This window comes from Acipenser ruthenus, chromosome 5 (assembly GCF_902713425.1).
Source record: "Acipenser ruthenus chromosome 5, fAciRut3.2 maternal haplotype, whole genome shotgun sequence".
NCBI lineage: Eukaryota > Metazoa > Chordata > Actinopteri > Acipenseriformes > Acipenseridae > Acipenser > Acipenser ruthenus.
The window spans coordinates 20,646,801-20,669,515 of record NC_081193.1 but is presented as its reverse complement, the minus strand read 5'-3'; the positions used below and the strand labels follow the sequence as shown (position 1 = coordinate 20,669,515).

Here is a 22,715-nt window from a genome sequence, read left to right as displayed (position 1 = left end):
GAAACAGAATCATAGTCTCATTCAAGTTACGAGAGAAAAAACTAAAGTGTTCTTGGTTCACAATCAACACTTTTCCAAGAGTTTAATTAAGAAACTGAGTCGGCTCAATGGCTTTAGAGGGGAATCACGTAACCAAAAACCGAAAACGAAGAGCCCTATCCATGCCATACAAAACTCACTTGAGTCGTTACATCAGCTTCTTTACTGAATGCCAAAAGCAGCATCTGCTGACTGCTGGGGCGTGCTTTTAAAGAGGCCGGCTTGTTTCTCATCAACGCTGATCCAGGAGGATATTCAGATGAAAATGTGTTTTGATTTGTTTCATAATGACGTTTGAGGTTGCTCGCCTTGTACAGACTAGTGTAAGCAATTTGTTGCAGATGAGAAACAGGTTTACCAGTTTTCAGTGAAAGCAAACTCTAACTCCCATTCTGGCTTAAGCCTCATACTTTCGTTTATTACTAGTGGATGGTTTGATAAATGCCATTGTCTCCACAAAACGAACAAGCAAATTCAAAATTATGACCTTCACTTTCAACTGCACATCCAGCTTTCAGTCGAGGTGATCAAAATACGCATGCGCCAGCGCAAGGTGTCGAAGGTCATCAAGTGACGAAATGTCCTTGCAGTGAACATGCAGACTCAAAGAAACTGAAAAGAGAGAAGGGGAGAGAAGAAACAATAATAAACACGAATAAATACAGAGAACACAAATAATAAACTTGTTGTGTTTATTTCTACTTTTTCTCTTTTTATTTTTGCTTATTATTATTTCATCAGATCATTTGAGCTGCAACATGTGCGTCACCCAGCATTTCACTGGGAGCCACAGGTTTGGCAACCTCTGGTATATAGGATAAGACCCATTTACAAAGGTTGCTAAAAAAAGCTATTAACATTAATCTGTGTTTATTATTACCTAACTTGAAATGAAAAATGCAACATCCGTTTTTGTTCATCAGTAGATGAAAGAGTGTCATTTCTGATATTAATGTGTAATATTAATATAATTCATGCCCTTTGTAAAGCTAGTTTATTTTAAAGAATGTGCTGATAAAATTTACAACATAGTTACACACCAATTTGGAAATCATTTTAGATTTCAAATAAATTTACTCGCAACAAGTTGATGACAAGTGCAGCATTTATATTACAAAAAAAGCAATAAACACTGTGCCTCAACAACTTCATACAGTAAGAGTGCCCTACACGGATAGCAAAATATACACAAAGTTCCTCCAAGAACGGATGGGGAAAAAAAAAATTCTTTGTATTTTATTTCCTCGACTGTTCCTGTAACATTCTTCATGGTCATGGGCAGTAAATGCTTGGGGGGGGTGGTCAAACAGTACTAGTGTGGGGTAGGTTTGTAACTGCAGAGAACATAAATACATATCAACTTGAATGTTATTGTTTAACATGATTACTGGTATGTTATACAGTAGTCTCCGGCTAAGAGAACACCCCTCGGGAAGCAAGTGAAATGTTCTCTTAGCCGAAGTGTTCTTTAAGACGGAGTTGACCACCGGACACAATATGAATCAATAAATAAATAAATATTTATTACTTGTCATGATGCACATGCATCAACATATGAAATTAATAGAATAAGAGAAAAGCAATAGGCAAGTGTATGTCAATAAATTATAATAAAAAACAGACAAACTAACGTTAATAAACTAACTGTCAAACTAAATTAACACAGCACCCCTACACATGTAAAAAAAATGCAGCAGCAGCTCTTGATTAATTATGAATACCTATACAGGAGCAATATTCAAGACATGCACAAAATTATTTAACAGAATGGTGAAGCAACTCACCAGAACGGAAAACACCAAATTGCTCAGGTTTTTATTCAGTTTTTTTTCAGGAACTCGAATAATTTCCAACTTTTTGTAGCAAAAATAAACAACAGCACGATTCGCTGTTTGTTTACATGCCATTTTGTAGCGATGAGATGAACTCGTGGAAATCAGAATACAAACAACGCAATGATATGACGGCAGTTCCGGAAAGATTTAATAAACCAATCAGTGTGCATCAAGACACTCTCGCGGTGACAAGTCACAGTACTGTATCAGTTGTGAATTAATCGCTAGCAGTGCCCAAAGGGTTATTTTAAGCAAAGTTCCTGGTCCTTTACGCAGAGCACTTACAATGGAAAAAATCAGTTTCATCACAAGGGTGTTCTCTTAGGCAAAATGTTCTCTTAGGAGGTGTTCCTATACGGGGAGACTATATGGCAGTATGCCTACATATTTACTAAATACTGTACAGTTATATAAAAGTGGCAGTTCATATTTTTAGATTATTCTTTTTAACAAGAAAATGATTATTTAAAAACATAATACTTCATTAGCATACATTTATCTTTGATACAGTTACTGACAAAATAAACTTTACTGGATCCATCACATACACTATACAGCTGTGTGAATTTACACATATAGGACTCTATGTATCATTGACTTTTCTTTCGTATCTTGACTTTTCGTAGGTTTTTGTGACTTCGTAGACCTACCCAATATGTATTAAAGTAATTTTCACTCCTGTAACTTAATTTCATCCCTTCAAACTACTTTCGTATGCAAATGTACGAGTCTCATTACAATATCAAAGTTTCGCACTTACCCTTGAAAGTATTATCATTTTTTCCTGATTTACGACTTCGGTTTGTGCCTGTAATATTACGCATGCCTCTCGCTGGCACAGATTCAACCAGCTATTCACATGTGAAACCTGTTTAAACTGGCTTTTAGTTACTTTAAAATAAACCACCATAAAATATAAAATAAACCAACAAAAATTAATTAATAGTCTATATTAAATAACAATAAATATGTTGTGTTTTGCTTTCTTTTACATTTTAAGGTGCTTTATTTTAAACTTCACATTAATAATGGAAGGGAAACACGGAAACAAATCATTGCAGGTTATTTAATTAAACACAAACTGAAATATTTTCTTCTCAGTAATTAATTATGTGGTGCACAGACAACTGAAATACGACGAAAAGTATTTACTTACGTACTCTATGTACTGCACTTTTTTCCTTTACACAACTAAAATATACTCAAACAAATGTTTTCTGCGATACTGTTAAATTAAAGCACTGAAAGCATAATGAAGCATGGTTAGGGTACAGACGAGTACAAACATGGTAAACTGTAGAATTACCGTGCACATTTACCATGGTAAACTTCCATATATAGAAACAAGCTTAGTTTCATTTATGCTTTCTGTTTTTGGGGACCCTTTCTTTTAGATCAATGTTTTGGTTTGTTTTTGCTTTGCCCAGGGTCTATGCTTCATTAAACACATCACATTCAGTTTGTCCTGTTTTTTTGGGGGTTTTTTTTGTAATCCTCCTAAGGTCATGCCATTTAGTGTCTGTCACTTAGTGCCCAGTGAATTAATTTTGTTAGTTATTTTTTTCCATGTTTTGTTTCTTAATGTTTTTTGGCCCTGCGAAGTGTTAAATAATATTTCCTGATTTTTCCATTTCACTAACAGGTCAATTTCGTCTTTGTGGAAATGTGTTTTCCTTTTCTTTTTGGCCGGTGCCATAGTTGCATCAAGGTCGGAGTCTGCAGAAGCCAGAGCTCCATCCTATTAGATTTGCTACTACTTCTTTCTGTTCACTATTCCACTCATTTATCTTTGCCAGAAAGAAGTTCTGAATCTTGACTTTCGGCATTGCGAATATATTTATAGTGAGATGCAAATTCTGATCGCTCCTGTATAATGAGCGGTCATCTATGCTGATTGGTGATATTACAGTAGTTGTTCACAAAAAAGAGCTGTTTAGTACATCGATCGCAAAAAATCATACGAAGGATCGAGGCTACGAATTCACAGTATTTACAAACACGTAAGTAATACTAGTACATAGAGTCCTTAGACTATTCATGTAGATTTAAAATGTTTTCTGTGCAGCTCTGGAGCTAGTGACATATAGTATCAAACAGATAAAGTCAAAACCGCAGTGTGTATTATTAGAAACAGGTGTTTCCAATAAAAATAAATAAATATCAAGCTAAGTAATATGGGAGCCGAAAGCTACACAGTTTGACGTACTGCATTTACACTTTTTTTCAGAGTGCTTATTAACAAAAAGGAGATGCTGTCGGGTCAAAAGTCTTGAACATGTCTTTCAGAGGTTTGTCATCTGGCTGTCCATTCAAATCACTTTCCTGCAGCTGACTTGCTTGTCCAGTTTGCTTAGTTTGTCTCGGGTCAGTATATGGAGGTCGTATTAACCCAGCTAAAGCTGCGATGGGCAGATTGTGTACAGCGGAAGCAGAAGGAGAGTTTGCTGCCTTTGGTGCTGGTTGATGCTTGTTATAACTATTATATTTATCTGCAGGAGCATCCAAAGAACAGTCCACACTCATGCTATCTGGAGCCGATACCACATTGGACACTGGCAATAGGGATGACTGTACATGTTCTTCTTTACTGGGATGTTTTGTCATGGTTAATTTTTTAGGATGCTCTTCCTCTTCCTTTGAAGACAACTGATTTTGGTTTCGTGGATCATACAAGCTGATTCCACCCAGCAGCGTAGTTGGGCTCCCAAGTCCCCCACCAGTGGATGACAATTTAGGAGCATATGGGGGTAGTTTATCCTGTTCTAATTTAGCAGGAGCAGCCCCTGAACTCTGCAATAATCCAACATTTCCCCTGGAAATGCATGGATCAGTTGATCCAAGATGAGAATCCTTTGTGGCACAATGCTGCGAGTCCATGCTAGAGGATCTGTGGAGCCTAGGATCAAGTGCCTTGTGGAGTCGAGGATCCATTGGTTTATCAGGAGAAGCCTTTGTGTCTGGGGGTTTGTTTATATGCCCAGTTTTTATATCCTTTGCCCTACGGGAGTCTAAGGCCATCACATTCTGATTACTGTCATTTAAAACATCATGGCATTTGTTCAGCCTTGCTTCTGCAATAAGTGGAGGAAGAGGCAAGTTGATTGAATGTTCTTGTTTGGGTAAGGGAAGAGGTATTAGATCTTCAGAGGCCCATACAACATGCTTTGCAAATGCTGGTTTAGAAAGGATAATGTCCACTTTTATGTGACTGAACTGTTTTAGCTGGCATCTAGGATCCCTCAGAGCAACACCGGGTAGGGGTTCCAGTGGAATATTTGCAGCCTTTTCTCTAAGTTCTCTTTCACCATCTTCATCATCATCTCCTACTGGCTGCTTGACGTGAGAGTGATGCCTTGGACTGCCTTGAGGCTTTATCTTTCTAGGGTCTCGGACAAGCCTTGGGTCTGAGGAGGCAGAGTCTGTGGACTTTCTCGTCTCTCTCGAAGCACCGTGCCTCGGGTCACACTTCATCCGTGGATCAGAGGGGGCATTCTTTTCCTTCTGAAGTCGTGGGTCACAAATATTCTGCTGTGTTGTCGCTGACTGTTGCTGATTTTTAAGAATCTCGCTTTGTTTTTTAAGTGTTTTAAGGATAGCTGTCACACTACTGCCATCTTCCTCATCATCACTGGAATACCAATTCACTGTTTCATCTGAAAGAAACAAAAACATATAGCTTAGTAACATTATTATGGCTGTTTGGACTAAAATTTCATAGAATATATATTAAATATGCAAGTAATATTATTACAATGCTTTATCAAACAATCACCCTATTCAGTTGTCCAAATGGATAACATAACCATTTGGAGGCTGTGCGGTCCAGTGGTTAAAGAAACGGGCTTGTAACCAGGAGGTCCCCGGTTCAAATCCCACCTCAGCCACTGACTCATTGTGTGACCCTGAGCAAGTCACTTAACCTCCTTGTGCTCCATCTTTCGGGTGAGATGTATTTGTAAGTGACTCTGCAGCTGATGCATAGTTCACACACCCTAGTCTCAGTAAGTCACCTTGGATAAATAATAATAATAATAACCATTATGGTTAGTTTGCTTACCTTTTTCTTTTCTGACCATTTCCTGAGCTCGGTTTTCTTTTTTATGGTGCTCATCCCCATGCTGTTTTTGACTTAGTCTGAGGAACAGAGCCTTTTGCATGGCAGGAAGGAAGTCCGGGACATGAACTGCAGGTTTCTGGCTGCTACTGCTGTCTGATTCAGTGCCACTCTGTTGAGAGTCTTGCATTGAGCTGTAAGTCAGTTTGTCCATAGTACATGCTTCCTCTGTGTAAAAAAGATTCAATAAAATGTAGTATTAGCTTTTTATCTGTGAAATTTACATGACGCACACTTGTGTCCTGTTGTATCCAAATGATATTCAATTGGTGGCTATTTATGGACAATCAACCCAAAAATCCTATAACATTTTATATGATTTGATTTGAGTTAAGACATGCTTACCTTCTGTGACTTCTGTTGGCTCCAAACTGTGTACAGCTTGATTTGAATAATAGTTGTTAAAGAAATCTGCAGGATTTTGCATTGCTTGATAGGGAATGTTCTGTTGTATCTGCTGGTCTGCTGGCATCTGCTGATAGGCTAGACCTGGTGCTGGGAGCAATGTTTGCTGGGGATTTTCTCTCAGTCTGTTTCCATGTGCATTCCCTTGAAGTCCAGAGAATGCTGGTTGTACTAAAGGTGCACCTGTTGACTGTGAATGCATTGGTGGAAGATTATGTGGCACCGGAAAACCACATGGCATGGATTGACCAGACGGAATTTGAGGCATTGGTGGACAATATACTCCTGGTGGACCACTGTGATGGGGCTGTCCAAAAGACCCTGGAGATCCTGGAGGGACTGGCGGTCCATTGGGTCCAGGTGGCACATCATCTTGTCCTCCAACAAACATCTGCTCAGGAGGTGGAGCATTTCCATGGAACTGTGGGCCTGGTGGTGATGAACTGTTATAAAAGTTGGGCCTAAAGGAATAATACAAATATATATATATTATGAAGACGATATTAGACAATAGACATTATCCTCTGTTAGATTTGCGGTAATTAACTACTTTTGCTCAATTCCCATGCTCTTGTCTATAAAGTGCCATAAGCCCCTTTCACACTGGCATGCTCTACCCGGGTCAGGACCTGGTGTCATGCGGGTCGCCTACGTGATTTCACGCTGCTTTTGGTAAAGCAGGGTTGAACTGGGTGACAGACGCAAGTAAACAATATGAAAGCAGCTTGTTACAGGCGCTTCAATCCAAGCTTCACGGGATTGAACCGTCTGCCCAAATGTTGATTAGATCAAATGTTTCTTCATTCCGGCTGCAATATGGCTCATGGTGTTTCTCAAGCAACATAAATATGGCTAAACAGAACAAACAAAAACATTCCTTGTGGAAGTGAAACCTTCACGCAGGCGTGGCTTTTTGTTATTTTGTCGGCTTACGAACGGCTGTCATGCATTTTGTTTCGATCAACCCGGGTCAAAGCGTGTCGACCCACATCCTGAGGTGGGTCGCTGGGACCCGGGTTAATCTAGGTACGACCCAGGTATGTGGTTTCACACTATGCAGGATTGTGACCCGAGTAGCCAGAACCCAGACCTGGACCCAGGTAGAAGTGCCATTGTGAAAGGGGTTATGAACTCTGTAGCATGTAAGACCTAAAAAAACATCTAAATTTGAAGGACTTGCAGTAGCTCCAGCAGTGGCAACACTGGGAGATTGTTTTCCAGGATATTTATAAACTAGACTAAATGCTGTGACCTTTTGTCCCACAACAAGTGATCAACACAATAAACTGCCAACAACCTTGTTAGTGTTGTGGAAACCGTCCTTAGCAGCATTCTTTCTAAATAAAAACGAGCATTTAAAAAAAATAATTACTGCAAGACAGCAAAAATACCTGAGTCCTATTTTTTGTGCCAAATCCACAGTTGGCTGTACAACAATTTCAAACAGTGAAGGGATTTTCTTCTGCCCCCCTTGACAAGGACTGCCTTCCTGTGGACCACCAACAGGCCCAGGGGTTGGCAGAAGTCCTACTCCTGGGGGTGGTTTTGGAAGGGGAGCTATTCCCTGCTTCCGCAGGTCTTCAAGCTCCATTTTATCTTCATTCATTGTTTCTTCCTCAGTATTTAAAACCTACAATGCAGCAAAAACAAGGAACTTGTTGACAAAGGTATTACGAAGGCAGTGGTTCACAAAGCATACAGTTATGTGAACATACATAGGCATGAATAGCACACGCTATCTATTTTTTACATTGACTGGACTGTAAATGTATTATTGAACTAATACCCAGAATCCTCAAATGTAAAATTTGTTTTCTTAAACAAACTATACCAAGCATCAAAAGAAACTTATCACTATTATACATTTATTTAAAAAAAAAGGTATATAAATGATGGACATTGACTAAATGTTTTGGGTTTCTTTCTAATCACTCGATCATTCATCCTTGATCATGACACGCTTGAGAAACTATGACTGAAGTATATGCACTTAATCACCTAATTAGTGAGACAAATGATTGGACACTGGATATGGAGTGATTTCAGCTGTTGAACTGCAAGCTTGAATAAAAGCAATAAGGAAAATTACAGAAAAAAAAAACATATGCCACGTCTGTCAAGAGAGCAGCGCCTTCGTGAAATCGGCATGTTGGAGGCTGGATTAGGGCAGCATACTGTGGCTCACTGTCTTGGGTGCTCACAGCTAGCAATTTCAATTGGCAAGATGGTATAACCAGACACACACTGTCAATGACAGGCCACGAACTGGGAGACCAAGAGTCACAACACCTGCCCAAGATCGACAAAGCATTTTGCAGCATCTTTGTGACGTCAATTGTTAGTTAAGCACAATACAAAGTCACTGCATCTGCTCTAAAACAGAGTTTGTCATTTTTCGATCACATCTAGTGAATTTTATCCAAATATAAGTGATAAGTTTCTTTTGATGTTCAGTATATATTTTGACAACACATTCATTGTATTTGATCTAGACTCGAACAAATGTTACAATCTGACTATTTGTGTTACATTTGATGTTTATGCTTTTTCATGTTTGTTGGCCTGAATGATACAAGTGCTGGCCAACTAACCTTTTCCAGGAGCTCTCTTGTAACATCTGTAAGGGGTTCATGGGAAAACTTGCAGTTATCTCCTTGGTAGCATTTTGCCCCTGTGTGAAAGAACTTGCATGGATATTCATGTAAATATGCGGGTTAAGGAAAGTAAGAATTATTTGATAGTGTCCACACTATTATAAAATAAATAAATACAAAGGTTATAACAATTATTTGTTGTTCTGACATACTAACAGTACCATGTCTGATTTTAGAGGATTTCAACACTGTGGGGCTTGCGTAGGGTATCCTTCCAAAATCTGACACATATTTACCTAACAGACAGACAGATATTCACTGTTACCATGTACATAAACTAACTAGGAAACGGAGTAATAGTTGCAGGGAAGTATCTGTTAAATGCCCTGGTATAAATCCACAGAAAAGTTGTGTATTCATTTTCTCACAGAAACCCGATGTAGAAAAGTGATTCAAAGGATATTGTGCATATAAATGCAGTTCTCCCCTTTACTGCAGAAACCCTGAATGTAGAACTTGCACATCTCCTTCTTCTTCTCAGGTACAACTAGATCATGTTCAAATTTACACTGGTCCCCCTGCAAAAAACAATGTAAAACTTAACTTCAGCATATTGCTCAGATTTGATTTCTATTTATGAACTTGAATTACTTACTTACATAAAATAAAACATACCTTAATACAGCGACCCTCCAGAAAATACTTGCAAATATATCTTCCATTGTGTTGAACCGTATGTTGGTTGATGAACTCTTGACTCATAATTGGACGCTTTTTCTGGGCATTTACTGGGCCTTTTCCATCCTGTGCAAATAAAGAGTTACCACACTAAGGTTTGTTTTGCAGCTAAAATTGTATTTCATACTTAAGATAGACCACAGACCTAAGCATCAACTTTTTCACAAAAGTCTGAGAATTCCGATTATAGTTGTAAAAAATTAGTAAATTTGCCTAAAAAAATCAAATATACATTCTAATTTCCTCACCTCTTTAAAACCATCTTGGCCTTGATCTGCACCTCTCCCTCGTCCCCTTCCCCAGTTTTTTCCTTTTTGTTTCTTGTTTTTCTGCATGCCACGTCCACGACCCACACCTCGACCTTTCCCTTTCTGTCCAGCACCTGAAATGTTCAAACGTGAAATTGTAATTGTAAATACACAATTCCCATACTATCTGAAATACTGAAAGTATGTTTTTAAAAAAAAAAAAAAAAAAAAAAAAAAAAACATCACATGTACTATGATATTTACAGAGCATAGACAGAGAGGAAAAGAAAATAAATATCCCCGGGGCCATAATGAAAGGGGAATGTTTTAAACAATGTGGCAGAACTCCAGGAAGTCAAGCCAATCAAAGAATACAGCGGTTTATCATGAACTAACAGTAACTCAGATTGTACTGTCTCAAAAAACGGCAGCCATATTCGGTCAGAGGTCAATGTAATGCAACAATATAGCACATCAATCAATCAATCATTCAAAAAGTATATCAAAGTGCTGTACAGGACAAAACAGAAGAAAATCAGAAAAATGTGTTTCTCTTTAATCTCTATACAAATGTATTTATTACATCTCTGTAAAACCTGAAGAGCTAAATAAATACATTTGTAAAGAGATTAAAGAGAAACACAGTTTAAAATTCAGTTTTAAAAAGCAAATCTAAAAAAGTACATTTTTAATGTTGACTTAAAGTCATCAACTGACAGCACTTCTGATATGAGGTGGCAGTGCATTCCACAATCTGGGAGCACAGCGACTAAAAGCTCTCTCTCCCTTCCTTTTTGTGTACACTTGTGGGAAGCACAGAAGGCCTGCATCAGGTGATCTTAAATCACGAGAAGGTATATATGTGACTAGAAGTTCCTTTATATAATCTGGTGCCATACCTTTAAGTCAGAAGTAACATTTTAAAATCAACTTTAAACTTCACTGGGAGCCAGTGCAGTGAAGCCAGCACAGGTGTTATATGGTCTCTTTTTTTCGTTCTGCTAAGAAGCCTAGCAGCTGCATTCTGTATAAGATGAAGGTGATTCATGGCGTGATCCAAAAGCCCAGCGAATAGACCATTGCAATAGTCAAATCGAGAAGACATAAAAGCATGAATTAGTTTCTCAGCATCAAACAAAAACAGAAATGACCTACTTTTAGCAATGTTTCGCAAATGGTAAAAGGACACTTTGGTGACACTGCGAATATGCAACTCAAAAGATAAATCAGAGTCAAGTAAGATCCCTAGATTTTTCATTTTCGGTTTTATGTTTGTGGTCAAATTGCCTGTATCTATATTTAGAGATTGTGTTGCTTCTAGGTGCTGCTGAGAACCTAATAACAGAACCTCTGTCTGATCAGAGTTTAACTGAAAAAGAATTTGGAACATTCACCTCTTCACATCAGTAAAGCATTCAGCTAAGGCTGATACAGCCAGGATTTCATCAGGTTTTACAGAGATGTAGAGCTGTGTTTCATCGGCATAGCAGTGAAAGTTTACACTATATTTTGGTGAAAGCATTTTGGGTTGGTTTTCTTCTTACCTCGTGGGGCATTGGCAAAGTGTTGCTGTCCAGGGACAACTTTCTTCTAAGTTACAAGTGATATCTAGTGTTCCTCAAGGGTCTGTTTTGGGCCCTTTGTTGTTTAATTTGTATGTTAATGATTTGGTAACTATACATTTTTTCAGAATGTATCAATATTATTATATTTTCAAAGTACACTACGTTATACAAAACAATTACAAAGAAACAGACTCATTAGCTTTTCAACATGATATCAATCTTATCTATGATTGGTTTGGAATTAATTATTTGAACCAAATATTTCCAAAACTAAATGTATGATTATCTCCAAATCCAGGAAACCAGCTCCAGTGATGTCTTTGTCACTCATTATAAGATCCTGGGGGTTTGGGTATCTGATAACTTGCTCTAGTCACAACATGCCAATCATGTTTGTGGCAAAGCGAGAAGAATTTGGGGGTTTATTTTTCCCACTGTACCACTGTTTTGTCTGGGACCCATTGTTCAGCTGTTCAGCGTCATCTGAGTTTGAGGTGAACTTGTTTTAGTTAATTTAAATATAAATATATTTTACTATATTTGTTTATTGTATGTACATGTGTGTTTTTATTGATATTACTTGGATGTATAATAATTGTTGTGTTGTGTTATTATTGAGTATGGTCTACTTAGGGATGAGTGGGACTGACCTGTTCCTCTGGATCACATGTTTTCACACCATGATTTTGAGAAGGATTTATAAAATGTAACACAGCATCACTAGAAGCCTCACCTTCTGAGTCCAGGATCAAACATGTATTATTGCATTGACTAAAACTGTTTTCAAGGAACTGCTAATTTGAGTAAATGCTTCATAGTGTATGAAGTTGTCTTTCAAGAGAAGCAATCGTTTCTGTCAGTCTGATTAGTAACACATTTTTCACATTTGATTTTTCACATCAAAGCAAGAAGCATTTACTACAATATACATTTCACAAGAAAAACAAGCCATAGCTCGCATTTCACCTTGCATTCCTAGTATGACAGATAAGATAGAGAATAAAATATGTTTTATATAAAAATGTATTCAGTAAATCTGTCTTAAATTATTAACAGACGATGGTAACTTTTTTTTTATAATCTTACCTTTTTGTACACCCTTCATGTTTTGCTTTTTCATCTGTCCCATTGGTGGCACTTTGTCAGGTCCAGGTGCTGTGGTTTCTTTAGCATGTCTGTACTGGTTCAGCTCATCAGCAAAATCATCATCCTCTCCATAATCATACTTCTCTTCACTGTAGTCACTGAATGTATCAAACTCGTTATTTTTATTGAGTGCTGGCTTTTGAGGCTTCATGTAATCTCCACTGGATTGGCCATGCTGAAAATATTCAAAAACATGTCTTTTAATTGGGGATGGTTTTTAGGTAGTTTGGATTGCACGTTAGGGCATAAGAAAACAGAGGTCAAGCTTGACGAACAGTTCAGCATCAAATTACAGCTCATTAGGACATTCTCATTTCTTATAATTAGAATAAGTATCTATGGGTTATGTGATGGCTGTGGAAGGCCAAACAATATTTTTTGTTTGCTTGATTATACACATACTGTAAAACTTAGCTGTGTGTCTATTGTAGCCTTTCAGACAATCTAACATGTTTAAACTAAAGTTTTAGGGGTAGATGCACTAAAGTGTTGCGTCTGTCGCAATCGTTGCAAACCAGTCGGAAGTGTAGCGTGAAATGTACTAAACAAACGCAACACTGTTAACATCATTTTAACGAATGCTTTGCAGCCTCAGTTCTTATTTGCGCGTTAGCCTTAAATGAATACGTAATTCTGGGCGTTCCTGCTGAAATTCACAAAAACAGGGTGGAGACAGTGCAAATGAGGGATCAAAAATATTGTAATGAGCTGTACTAAAGCTGCAGGCAATTGCACACGTGTGCCACTAACTCCTCCAGCTCATTCTGAGCATCTGTATAGGACCATGACCTATTGTGTGTTAATTGTCTAGGCTACTATGTAGACCAAATTAAAAATAATAATAATTGAAATAAAATTTAAAAAAAAAACTAAAATCATTTAGTTTCAATTTAAAATAATATTTTATTCACATTGTACACCAATGTGTACAATGCAGCGGCATGATTTATTTTGTGTTACCAGTAGGCTAAAGTACAAAAAAAATGTGTTAGGTATTCATTTGGTTTTACTGCTGTACTGTACTGTACTGTACAGGCCTACTGTACAGATTTGTATTTTTACATAATGTAATGTGTAGCCTATCCAAAACACATTAGTGTTATTTCAGCGCAATGATTTATATTTAAAATACATTGAGAACTGTAAATGTATGTGTGTGTGATTGTATTGTATTGTTTTTAAACAATAATCCTTATGTCGGACAAACATGTCCGGTTTGGCGAGGGGCTACTGTATGATTTTGAAAAGTTTTTGGGGGTGAAGGTTGGGGCCCCACTATAGAATCTGATGGGATTAAACTGCCTTTATTTTTTTATATATATATAACAGTATTAAAATAGGTAAAATGAAATATATTTAAATAATATTTAAATGAGGATATTGCGGCTCTCTTTATTAACATATTTTTTTCTTAGTACATACGACAAAATGTGCACTTTGCGAATTGTCATAACGAAAATGCAAACTGCGGTATGTTTGCACTGCAACTGGCCCATTTTAGTACATCTACCCCTAGTCTTAGGCTGAGCAATGCCTTCACTGGCTTCTCTTCTCCTAAACACCACCACCAAACAACTGGTTTTCTCTCCCTTTTTATACAGGTGGCCATTTCCCAATTAGCACTCAATTACCTAAATAGGGAAAGGCCACACCTGTGATTGTTGGCAGATGTGCTAAGAAAAATTATGATTCAGATTAGTTCTTGTCCAGTAAATGACGCCCACTTTAACACATTTCTTCATCTGTAATGTAAAACAATTTTGAAACTATCTAAGATGATATCTCACACTGTGATGAATAGGTTTACATGATAAGTAGATTTTTATAAAGGCTCTATTTACCTGTGTGGATGGAATGTCATAATCTCTAAATGCAGGACAGGGTTTTTTATGCTGTCGTTCAGAATGTTCAAAATCAGATTCATAGCTGTAGTCTGAACTATCACCACTTGAGGGGGAATGATGCTGGGAAAAACAAACAAACATTTAGTCCACATTTCAATAACAATCTTAAATTCTATAGAATAAGAAACATTGCATATAAAGTTTTTTTTTACCCCTCTCTACTGTAATTGAAGTTTTGCCTTCCCTAATATCTACCGCTTCTACACCACATTACAGTTGATACAGAGGTGTCAATGGCATTTGGCAGTTGGCAGCTGCCAAGGAATGATGATAAAAAAGATGCCATTTTGTGATGGAACACTGGAAGCATACAGGAGGATTGTGCTGACAGCAACCAGGAATGAACACTGATGGAAGTTACAGCAGATTAAAAATGGCTACAGTAAAAATAAATGTCACTGTTTGTCTTGAGTAAAGAGCATTTGAGTACTTTAACTTGATATTAAAACCTAATTAATGTAGATACCTACTTAATTTCTGAAACTCTCATTCAGTAATGTAGTAGTCACTCACTTTGTGCCTGTCCCGTCTCCTTTTCTTGGCTTTTCTCTTGCCCCTATCTTTTCTGTGTTTCTTTCTGGACTTTCTGTGAGGCTTCTCATCTTTGTCTTTATCTTCTTCTTTCGATTCTTTCCCCTCATCTTCAATTCCAATTCCTTCATCATCTATTTCTCCATCTTCAAGCTCACCATCTTCCCTGTTATGAAAACAGACCACAAATAGATTTAAAAAGCTTAAGGGCATTGACTTTATTCTTATTAGTGTTACCCCTTTAAAAAGAGATCATTTAATTGTTTTCTTTTTTTTTTAACTACAATCAAATACATTGCCTCTATTACAATATTTTCTATAAAGTCAGGCCAGTCAAGTCCTTGATAGTAAATAAATTAGTTTTTAAATTAGAATTTAAAAAACGACAAATTAATGCAGCTTAGAAATCAGATAAAGGATGCACCATGACAACTATTACCACACTACAAGCAAGGTTAAAAAATATGCTTTGGCAGGTATAATAACAATTTAAAGTAACATGAACTACTTGTACCCATAATATGTGACAAAACTACTGATTTTCATTAATCTTATTCTCTATCCTTTGCAAAATAAAAAAGCTCTGATGGAAGCACCTCTAGTATACCGGGACCTCCATCATGTGCAGAATACAGTTGGTACAATATTAATTGAAAGGGGAACTAATTGATAGTGTCTTGCTTTTTTTAATAATGCAGTTTATGGGTCAAACTAAATAAGGGTGTGCTAGTTGACTTGCATGGTGTTAAACAAAACTTGGGAAACTGAAAATAAATTAAGAAGCATAAATGAACTCCAAAGTAAACTTAGCCATTTTTCCCCCAGATCAATGTGAGATCTCATTAGAGCTTTAATACAAAAAACTTTACCACTACAGTATTCAGACGACCTAAATCAATTGCTATCAACACATGTAGAAAACAAGATTATAGTGAAAAAACTGTTTAAAACACCTGTTGTATGAATTATATAGGTTTGGTGAATAGTGTATAAAAGGGTAATCTGAAACAGGAGTGCATGGAACATCATATAAGATTTTCCTGCAATATACTGCTGAAATAAAAAAACAGTACATTAAGTTTTTTTAAAAGGTACTGGTACATATTATTGATTGGCTTGTAAACTGTATTGTGAATTGTCTAATTAGAGTAAACAAATCCAATGGCCCCAATTTGCTAGCAACATCATTACACAAATCAGGGTTCTTTAGTCTATGCAGCAATGCATGCTGTAAAGGGTTAATAAAATGGATCCTGCTGTAATTAACATAGTAATCCAGAAGGAGAAAAGTTAGATGAAGGTCATTTGTTATCTACATTAAAAACAAAAAAATATCCTGACATTGAACAGTGTATTAAACCACTGTGCCACCGTGTACCCTGTACTAAAAACTTCATACAGTATTTACTCTTATACTCCACAGCATGTTTAACGTGGAATAACTCAATGTAACAAATTATTTTAACAAATATAATTTTTAGGCAACCACTTCCCGTCTTAAGCAAACCATGTGTCAGTACCACCAAATAATAAGTCACCATGACTTAAGTACATTCACACCACTCTGCGTGTATTTGCATGCAAAGATTAATCAAACAGATGAGTTGAAAGTGTGGCGGCACATTGTTCAACATGTTAGACAGTTTGTGGTTATTGTATTTATTTCATTTAAAATAAATAAACAGACACACTGAGGAACATTTCCCTGGGAATCTTTGAAGGCAGGTTGTCAGTATTAGGAGAGCTACTGTAGGTCAGAAAAATCTGACAATCAATTACCTGAACAGAAAAAAATCTGCTTTAGGCAAGCTGCCAAAAACAGGAAATGGATACTAATAACCTACACAATCCCCCTCTATTGGCACCTGTTAGGAATTAAAGCAATTAGGAGTTTAACAAGCCCGTAGTTCATTTCATTACATCAAACTCACATAATGTAGGCTAGCTTACGACTGTTGTTAATGATATTGTTAGTTGGAATCCTGGACTGGACAAGACTAGAACAGTGCATGATCATATTATATTGATGGCTCTGCAGTACAATTTTAAACAATTATAAACAATTTAAAAATGATGCATACATTGTTGAGATAGTGTATACCAAAGAATTAGGCCTAACTACTCTGATTTCCTTCTGGAGGATGTCATTCAAGAATTTGACTTGGGCAACAAAGTGTTGGCATACTGCCATTCATTTCAGGGACATCATAATGTGCCATTCACAGGGTGAAATTGACACTTAAACCTGTCTTATATAATTAAAAATAAGTTGTCAACATCTTCAATGGAGCACATGTTTTCTTTGCCTGCAACTCATGTCCTTCCTATTTAATAAACAAATACAAATGGGCATTTAACAACTGGACAACATCACAAAGCAAGTTTAGCATTACAGGAAGCTACTTTGGTACCCTGCTATTTACATTTAATACACAGAGCTGAAGACAGGGATTGAAAACTGTTTGGCTTTGCAATATGGTAACGAGCACATCAATATTTCCTTACTCTTTCTGGGATATACACATGCTGAACCACTGAAGCGACAACAGGCATTATAGTAAAAACAGATTAGCAACAGTACATTACCTAAAACAAATATAGCAGACTGTCTTTGAGCACTTACTTATGATCTGGTAACAATACAGCAGTGTGGAGTAGTGGTTAGGGCTCTGGACTCTTAACCAGAAGGTCATGGGTTCAATTCCAGCTGGGGGACACTGTTGCTGTACCCTTGAGCAAGGTAATTTACCTAAATTGCTCCAGTAAAAACCCAACTGCATAAATGGGTAATTGTATATAAAAAAAATAATTTGATATCTTGTAACAATTGTAAGTCGCCCTGGATAAGGGCGTCTGCTAAGAAATTAATAATAGAGTCCCATGAGCTGCAAGTAACTGAATGTCTTTTTAAAGATAGCACATGTAACTCACTATGCAAAAAAGTATAGATCAATCCAAAGCTCCCTTTCCCCCATTAAATGTAATTATTAATAATATTTTTGTGTTACTTGATCATAGTCTAATTAAACATCTGTAAAATACTATGCTTAATTAAACATTTAATGGGGCTCTGGATGTTATAGGACATTTTTTTTGTTTGCTTTAACCTTGTAATGCCAAGTATATTCATATGGAGAACAGCTGTTTACTTACTCACCATTTAATTTATTGTACCAAACACACATTTAAAGATCAGTCTGGCACCATTTGCTTGTATTGCACAGAAAATGTTGGCTTTTGAGGGTAGATTGTAAACACAGTACAGAGGGTTATAAATGATTATAGCAGAAGCAAATTCAGATGTTTAAACAGTGAAACTACCAGGGACTTGTTTTTCTCAGACATATCCCTAAGAGGAAGCGCCCTCTTGTGAACTGGGTGTGTGTATGGCAGGGGTATCTAGTCCAATATTTATTCATTGTGTCCTTTCTATCTTTGATATGCTGGGTCTGTATTACTTAGGGGGACGGACTGAGCTTACACTGGCAATATGATTGCACTTGAAATGCACTTTCTTAATTTAAAGCAAAACAGTATTAATCTGAAAATAATTACCATTTTAATTCTGCTGCTTTATTCAATTAGTCCACAATTAACACTATCCAAAGCTATTCCTCTACTTAGCCAGTTGTCAAAATAGGGGAGAGGGAAATGAGTTAACCTTTTATGCATGTGATCCTTACACCTAAAATGATTTGGGGCCAGAATTGGTGGATTACAATAATGGATCCAATATTGTGTGTTGGAGCAAGGGATCTCTCCCCAGGGCAAAGATAGATATTTGCTAAAATACAAATAAGGGTGAGAAACTACTGACACCACATTTATACCAATAGAGTACCAGTAACACATTTCAAGAAAAAGCATTTGTCACATACATGCTGTAAATATCAGCAACTTTTCCAGAGCAGTACACCAAATCACGATTCAAGTCTGGAATAAATAAAACAGCTAATAAAACTATGACAATATCTGTATCTAACACCAAACAACAAATTGTGAAAACATTTATTTTTTTAAATGATATATAGGCAGGACAATGTAGACTTCACCCTAACTTTTGGTTTGCAGTTCACCGACCCCTGACTTTGCCCTATTCCACAGCTCTGCAAGATAAAGACTGCTAAATGTTTTTTTGTATGTGTAACATGTTCCTTCCATTCAGAATTGTAACCAACACAATTCCCTGAGGATGTACAGTAGTTTTATATCTTGCAGAAATTAGACTTTTCATCAATTACTCCTCAAGACTACATAGGCCAGGTAATTTAGTATTTTATTATCATGCTCTCATTCATAATGCAACCAGCACCAAGGGTGGGAATATAAAACAGCTGTGCTGGTGTAACTTGGTAGCTTGGAAACGCTGTAATTTTGTGGTTTTAAGCATTATAGTACTAGAAAAACGTGTCTTACAGTGATGCATGTAACGAATACATAACAAATAAAACATGGTGTTCACATTATGGTCTGGTTTCACAGCTTTTTTGACTATCTAATGTTACCTTAGGAAAGGCAGTTCAAAACTATTGCTAATCAGGGTCAGTGAAACCAAGAATACTTTTATATTAAAATAATAAACATAATGGTTTACTACTGGCTACTGTTCATAAAGCTGAATACCTAAAAGTATTTTTTGTAATACATTGGTCATCAAAACCCACTACCTGGGGCTGAAGCTAACTGTGAAACACTAAAATACAGCCCTGATTGTACAATGTAATGTTTACTTCATGCAGCAGTGTAGTTATGAACATCTGTTTCACAGATGAATCCATATTTAATTATGAGTTCTGTAAAGAGATAATCACAAAAAAAAATGTTTTTAAATGATCGTATTTTATACCGAATTAATATAAGTGTGAACTGGGACTACGACGACTACATAACCTAAACAGTGTAAAACAAACATATCACTGACAAATGGCACATGTCTAATGAAGGGGTTCATGGAGAAACAAAAAAATAATAATAATAACGGGCTAAATGGAATGACGAAAACATTATTGAACCACAGAAGCTCACCAGACTAATGTACAGCCAGATCTGCACACTGCGTGATACCAAATTGTTTAGAAACTGGTTCTTTGTGCGCATGGCTATTTAGGGGTAGATAAGACGTCAGGACGTAATTTACATTAAAAAAAAAATGCTGCGCGTAGTTATCTGAAGTCCGTTAAAACAAGAAACACCGCAATGGTTGTCTTTCATGTAACAAAAAAATATTATTGCAATAGGAGAAAAACACCACCACTTAAACTATTCAGGTTGACATGAGTGAAACAAAACTTACCATGACAAGTGCTAATTTATGTAACGGAATTAATCTAGCATTTACAAAAATGCATGCAAAATCCAACTAATACTACAAGGACAGGAAGGCCTGACTTCAGCATTACCAAGTTATCCTTTTTTGATTGAACATACCGTACCATAGCTTTGATAATAAACCGAGACCGAAAAAATTACAAGCATTTACTATTTTTTAACACGAAAATATTTGATACATTAGAAGAATGGTTTAGATACATAAGAATGTTACTCGACCTTTCGTCCCTTGCAAGTTCAGAGCCTGTCATGTTTTTGTCAAGAACTGGGTTTGGGGGACTGGAGAAAAGGCTTGTAAAAGCCATGATGGTTAGATACGAAACTGCACTGTTCCCGAAACACGAGTGAGTTGAATTCAGACACTCAAAAGGAGACGTTGGACTGTGAGAGATGATGAAGGATTACAGTATTAGTTTGTAAAACTCACGGTTACTTTAGAGACAGTAACACAGACTTTTCCAGTCTAACAATCACTGACGATGTTATAAAACTGTAACACAGTTTGTATGATACCCCCGCTTTGTCAGTGTCCCGTCGGCTGACTTTTCTTGGTGAATTTTTGGAGACGGAGGGTGAAATAACAAGGAATTATTTTCGGAGGTTTATATTCCTTCACATAAACATGGCGCCCACAACAACCCATTCACAAAATGGCGGCGCTTGACCAAACAACAGCGTACGTATTCTTCCACCAAGTACGCCAATCGTATCGAATCGAACAAACTCCAGCAATTCCTTGTCTGGACTGGACATTTCCAGAGAATGCTTCTTCCATTGGTTAAACGGTCTGCCGATTAAACTAAGGGGCGTGATTCGTCAATCAAGGTTGGTAGAGTAGTGCATGAAGTCCCCAAGAAAATTATCGTTGCGTCATGAAGGCGGAGTAATATGTAAAAATAAAAAAAAACACACTGATTTATGTTATTGACGTGGAGAAAGTAGTCTGTGACTGGTTAGTAAGTTCAGAAGTTTTATTTTAGTTGCGTAGCAGTTCTGAATATATTTTAATGCTTACAGTGCAATATTATTAAGCATAATTGTTGTTAATTGTTTATTTATTTGGTTTCATTTTGTTACTTGAATTAGTATTGTTGTCATGAGAAATAAAGTCACTATTTTAAATTCGATTGTTTTTTTTTTTTGTTTTAAGGCACATGTTACTGTTTTTAACTGTTTATTAAGTTATTTATGTTGTGTTTTTGAAAAGGACCGGTTGCAATATCTAATTTGGGACAGTAGAGGCCAGTGTAACCTATGGAATGAGAACAAAATGACTGATTCACTGCATTTGGGAATTAGAGGTTTCCTTAAGGAAAATTCCATATTTGTCATATAAAGTAATGTACATTTCTCCCCTTTTTATGGTCTAAATAAACTTATATGCAACCTCCATAGCTGAGTATAAGCAAGAGTCTCTAGTGATAGCATAAATGCACAAAAAAAAACAGAAATAACATTTATGAGAAAGGGGCCTTTTACCCACACGCAGGGGCAAAAAGCCCCCATGGAAACTTCTACCCACATGCCACTCCAATATATGTTCACTCAAAAACACACTTCACTCAAACGTTTTAACAATTTTGAATGATCTTTTATTAACAGCATTTTAATTCAAATAACATCAAGAAGAAGGGCTCTTTTTAAATATTCCTGCATATATGATGATGCTCTGATGGTTTTTCTTATGTTCTTTCGAGGAGTAGTGCTGAATTTGGAGGAAAAATAAAAATAAAATCAATGAGTAAGAGTGTAGCTTCTGAGTGCTACCATTGTGACACTACTATGACTATTAATTAATAGTCTTTCATCATCTAACTGAGATGCAGGAGAGTTTTAAATGCTACTTTTTTGAAAGTAAGTCAAAAGGTATAAAGATTTTAATCTTGGAGACTAAAATGGAAATGGAAATGATTGGAGCTAATAATAATAATAATAATAATAATAATAATAATAATAATAATAATAATAATCTAGGCTACTTTGAATTGAACAAACTCATTTATTACAATTCTGTAACTTTGTCATTCTTCATTGTACACAATTTCAGTCAAACTACAACACAAGTTAAGACTGTGTTATAGCTGTCCTTGACAAACTTACGTTAGGGCCTAGCTAGATAGTCACTGTAGAATTTGGGGAGGGTTAAGTAAGCTTCTGCGAGTAATACGTTACAAAGTGTCATATTTTCTTTAAAAACCCTCCTAGCCTGCAATTTACTGGGGGCGGCAAACACTTTGTTTTCATTGTTTTGAGGCCTGTGCATAATTA

General features: G+C 36.6%; 1 protein-coding gene across 3 annotated transcripts; it reads right to left on the bottom strand.

Annotated features, from left to right (window-relative positions):
• Positions 1-429: 429 nt before the first annotated feature.
• LOC117402947 (zinc finger CCCH domain-containing protein 6) lies at positions 430-21,288 on the bottom strand. Of its 3 annotated transcripts, none has more exons than XM_034004662.2 (12): positions 20,667-21,288; positions 15,102-15,285; positions 14,526-14,648; positions 12,625-12,859; positions 9,974-10,107; positions 9,663-9,791; positions 9,451-9,565; positions 8,985-9,094; positions 7,785-8,023; positions 6,334-6,854; positions 5,932-6,156; positions 430-5,527 (listed from the first exon to the last, which is right to left on the bottom strand). In XM_034004662.2, exons 1-12 carry the CDS (start codon positions 20,750-20,752, stop codon positions 4,110-4,112), a joined length of 3,519 nt encoding a protein of 1,172 aa, XP_033860553.1. In that variant the 5' UTR covers positions 20,753-21,288; the 3' UTR covers positions 430-4,109. The 3 variants fall into 3 exon arrangements, with proteins under 3 accessions (XP_033860553.1, XP_058879783.1, XP_058879784.1); XM_059023800.1 differs by lacking the exon at positions 20,667-21,288 and adding an exon at positions 18,998-20,595; XM_059023801.1 differs by lacking the exons at positions 12,625-12,859; positions 14,526-14,648; positions 15,102-15,285; positions 20,667-21,288 and adding an exon at positions 10,873-10,988.
• Between the last annotated feature and the right edge of the window lie 1,427 nt (positions 21,289-22,715).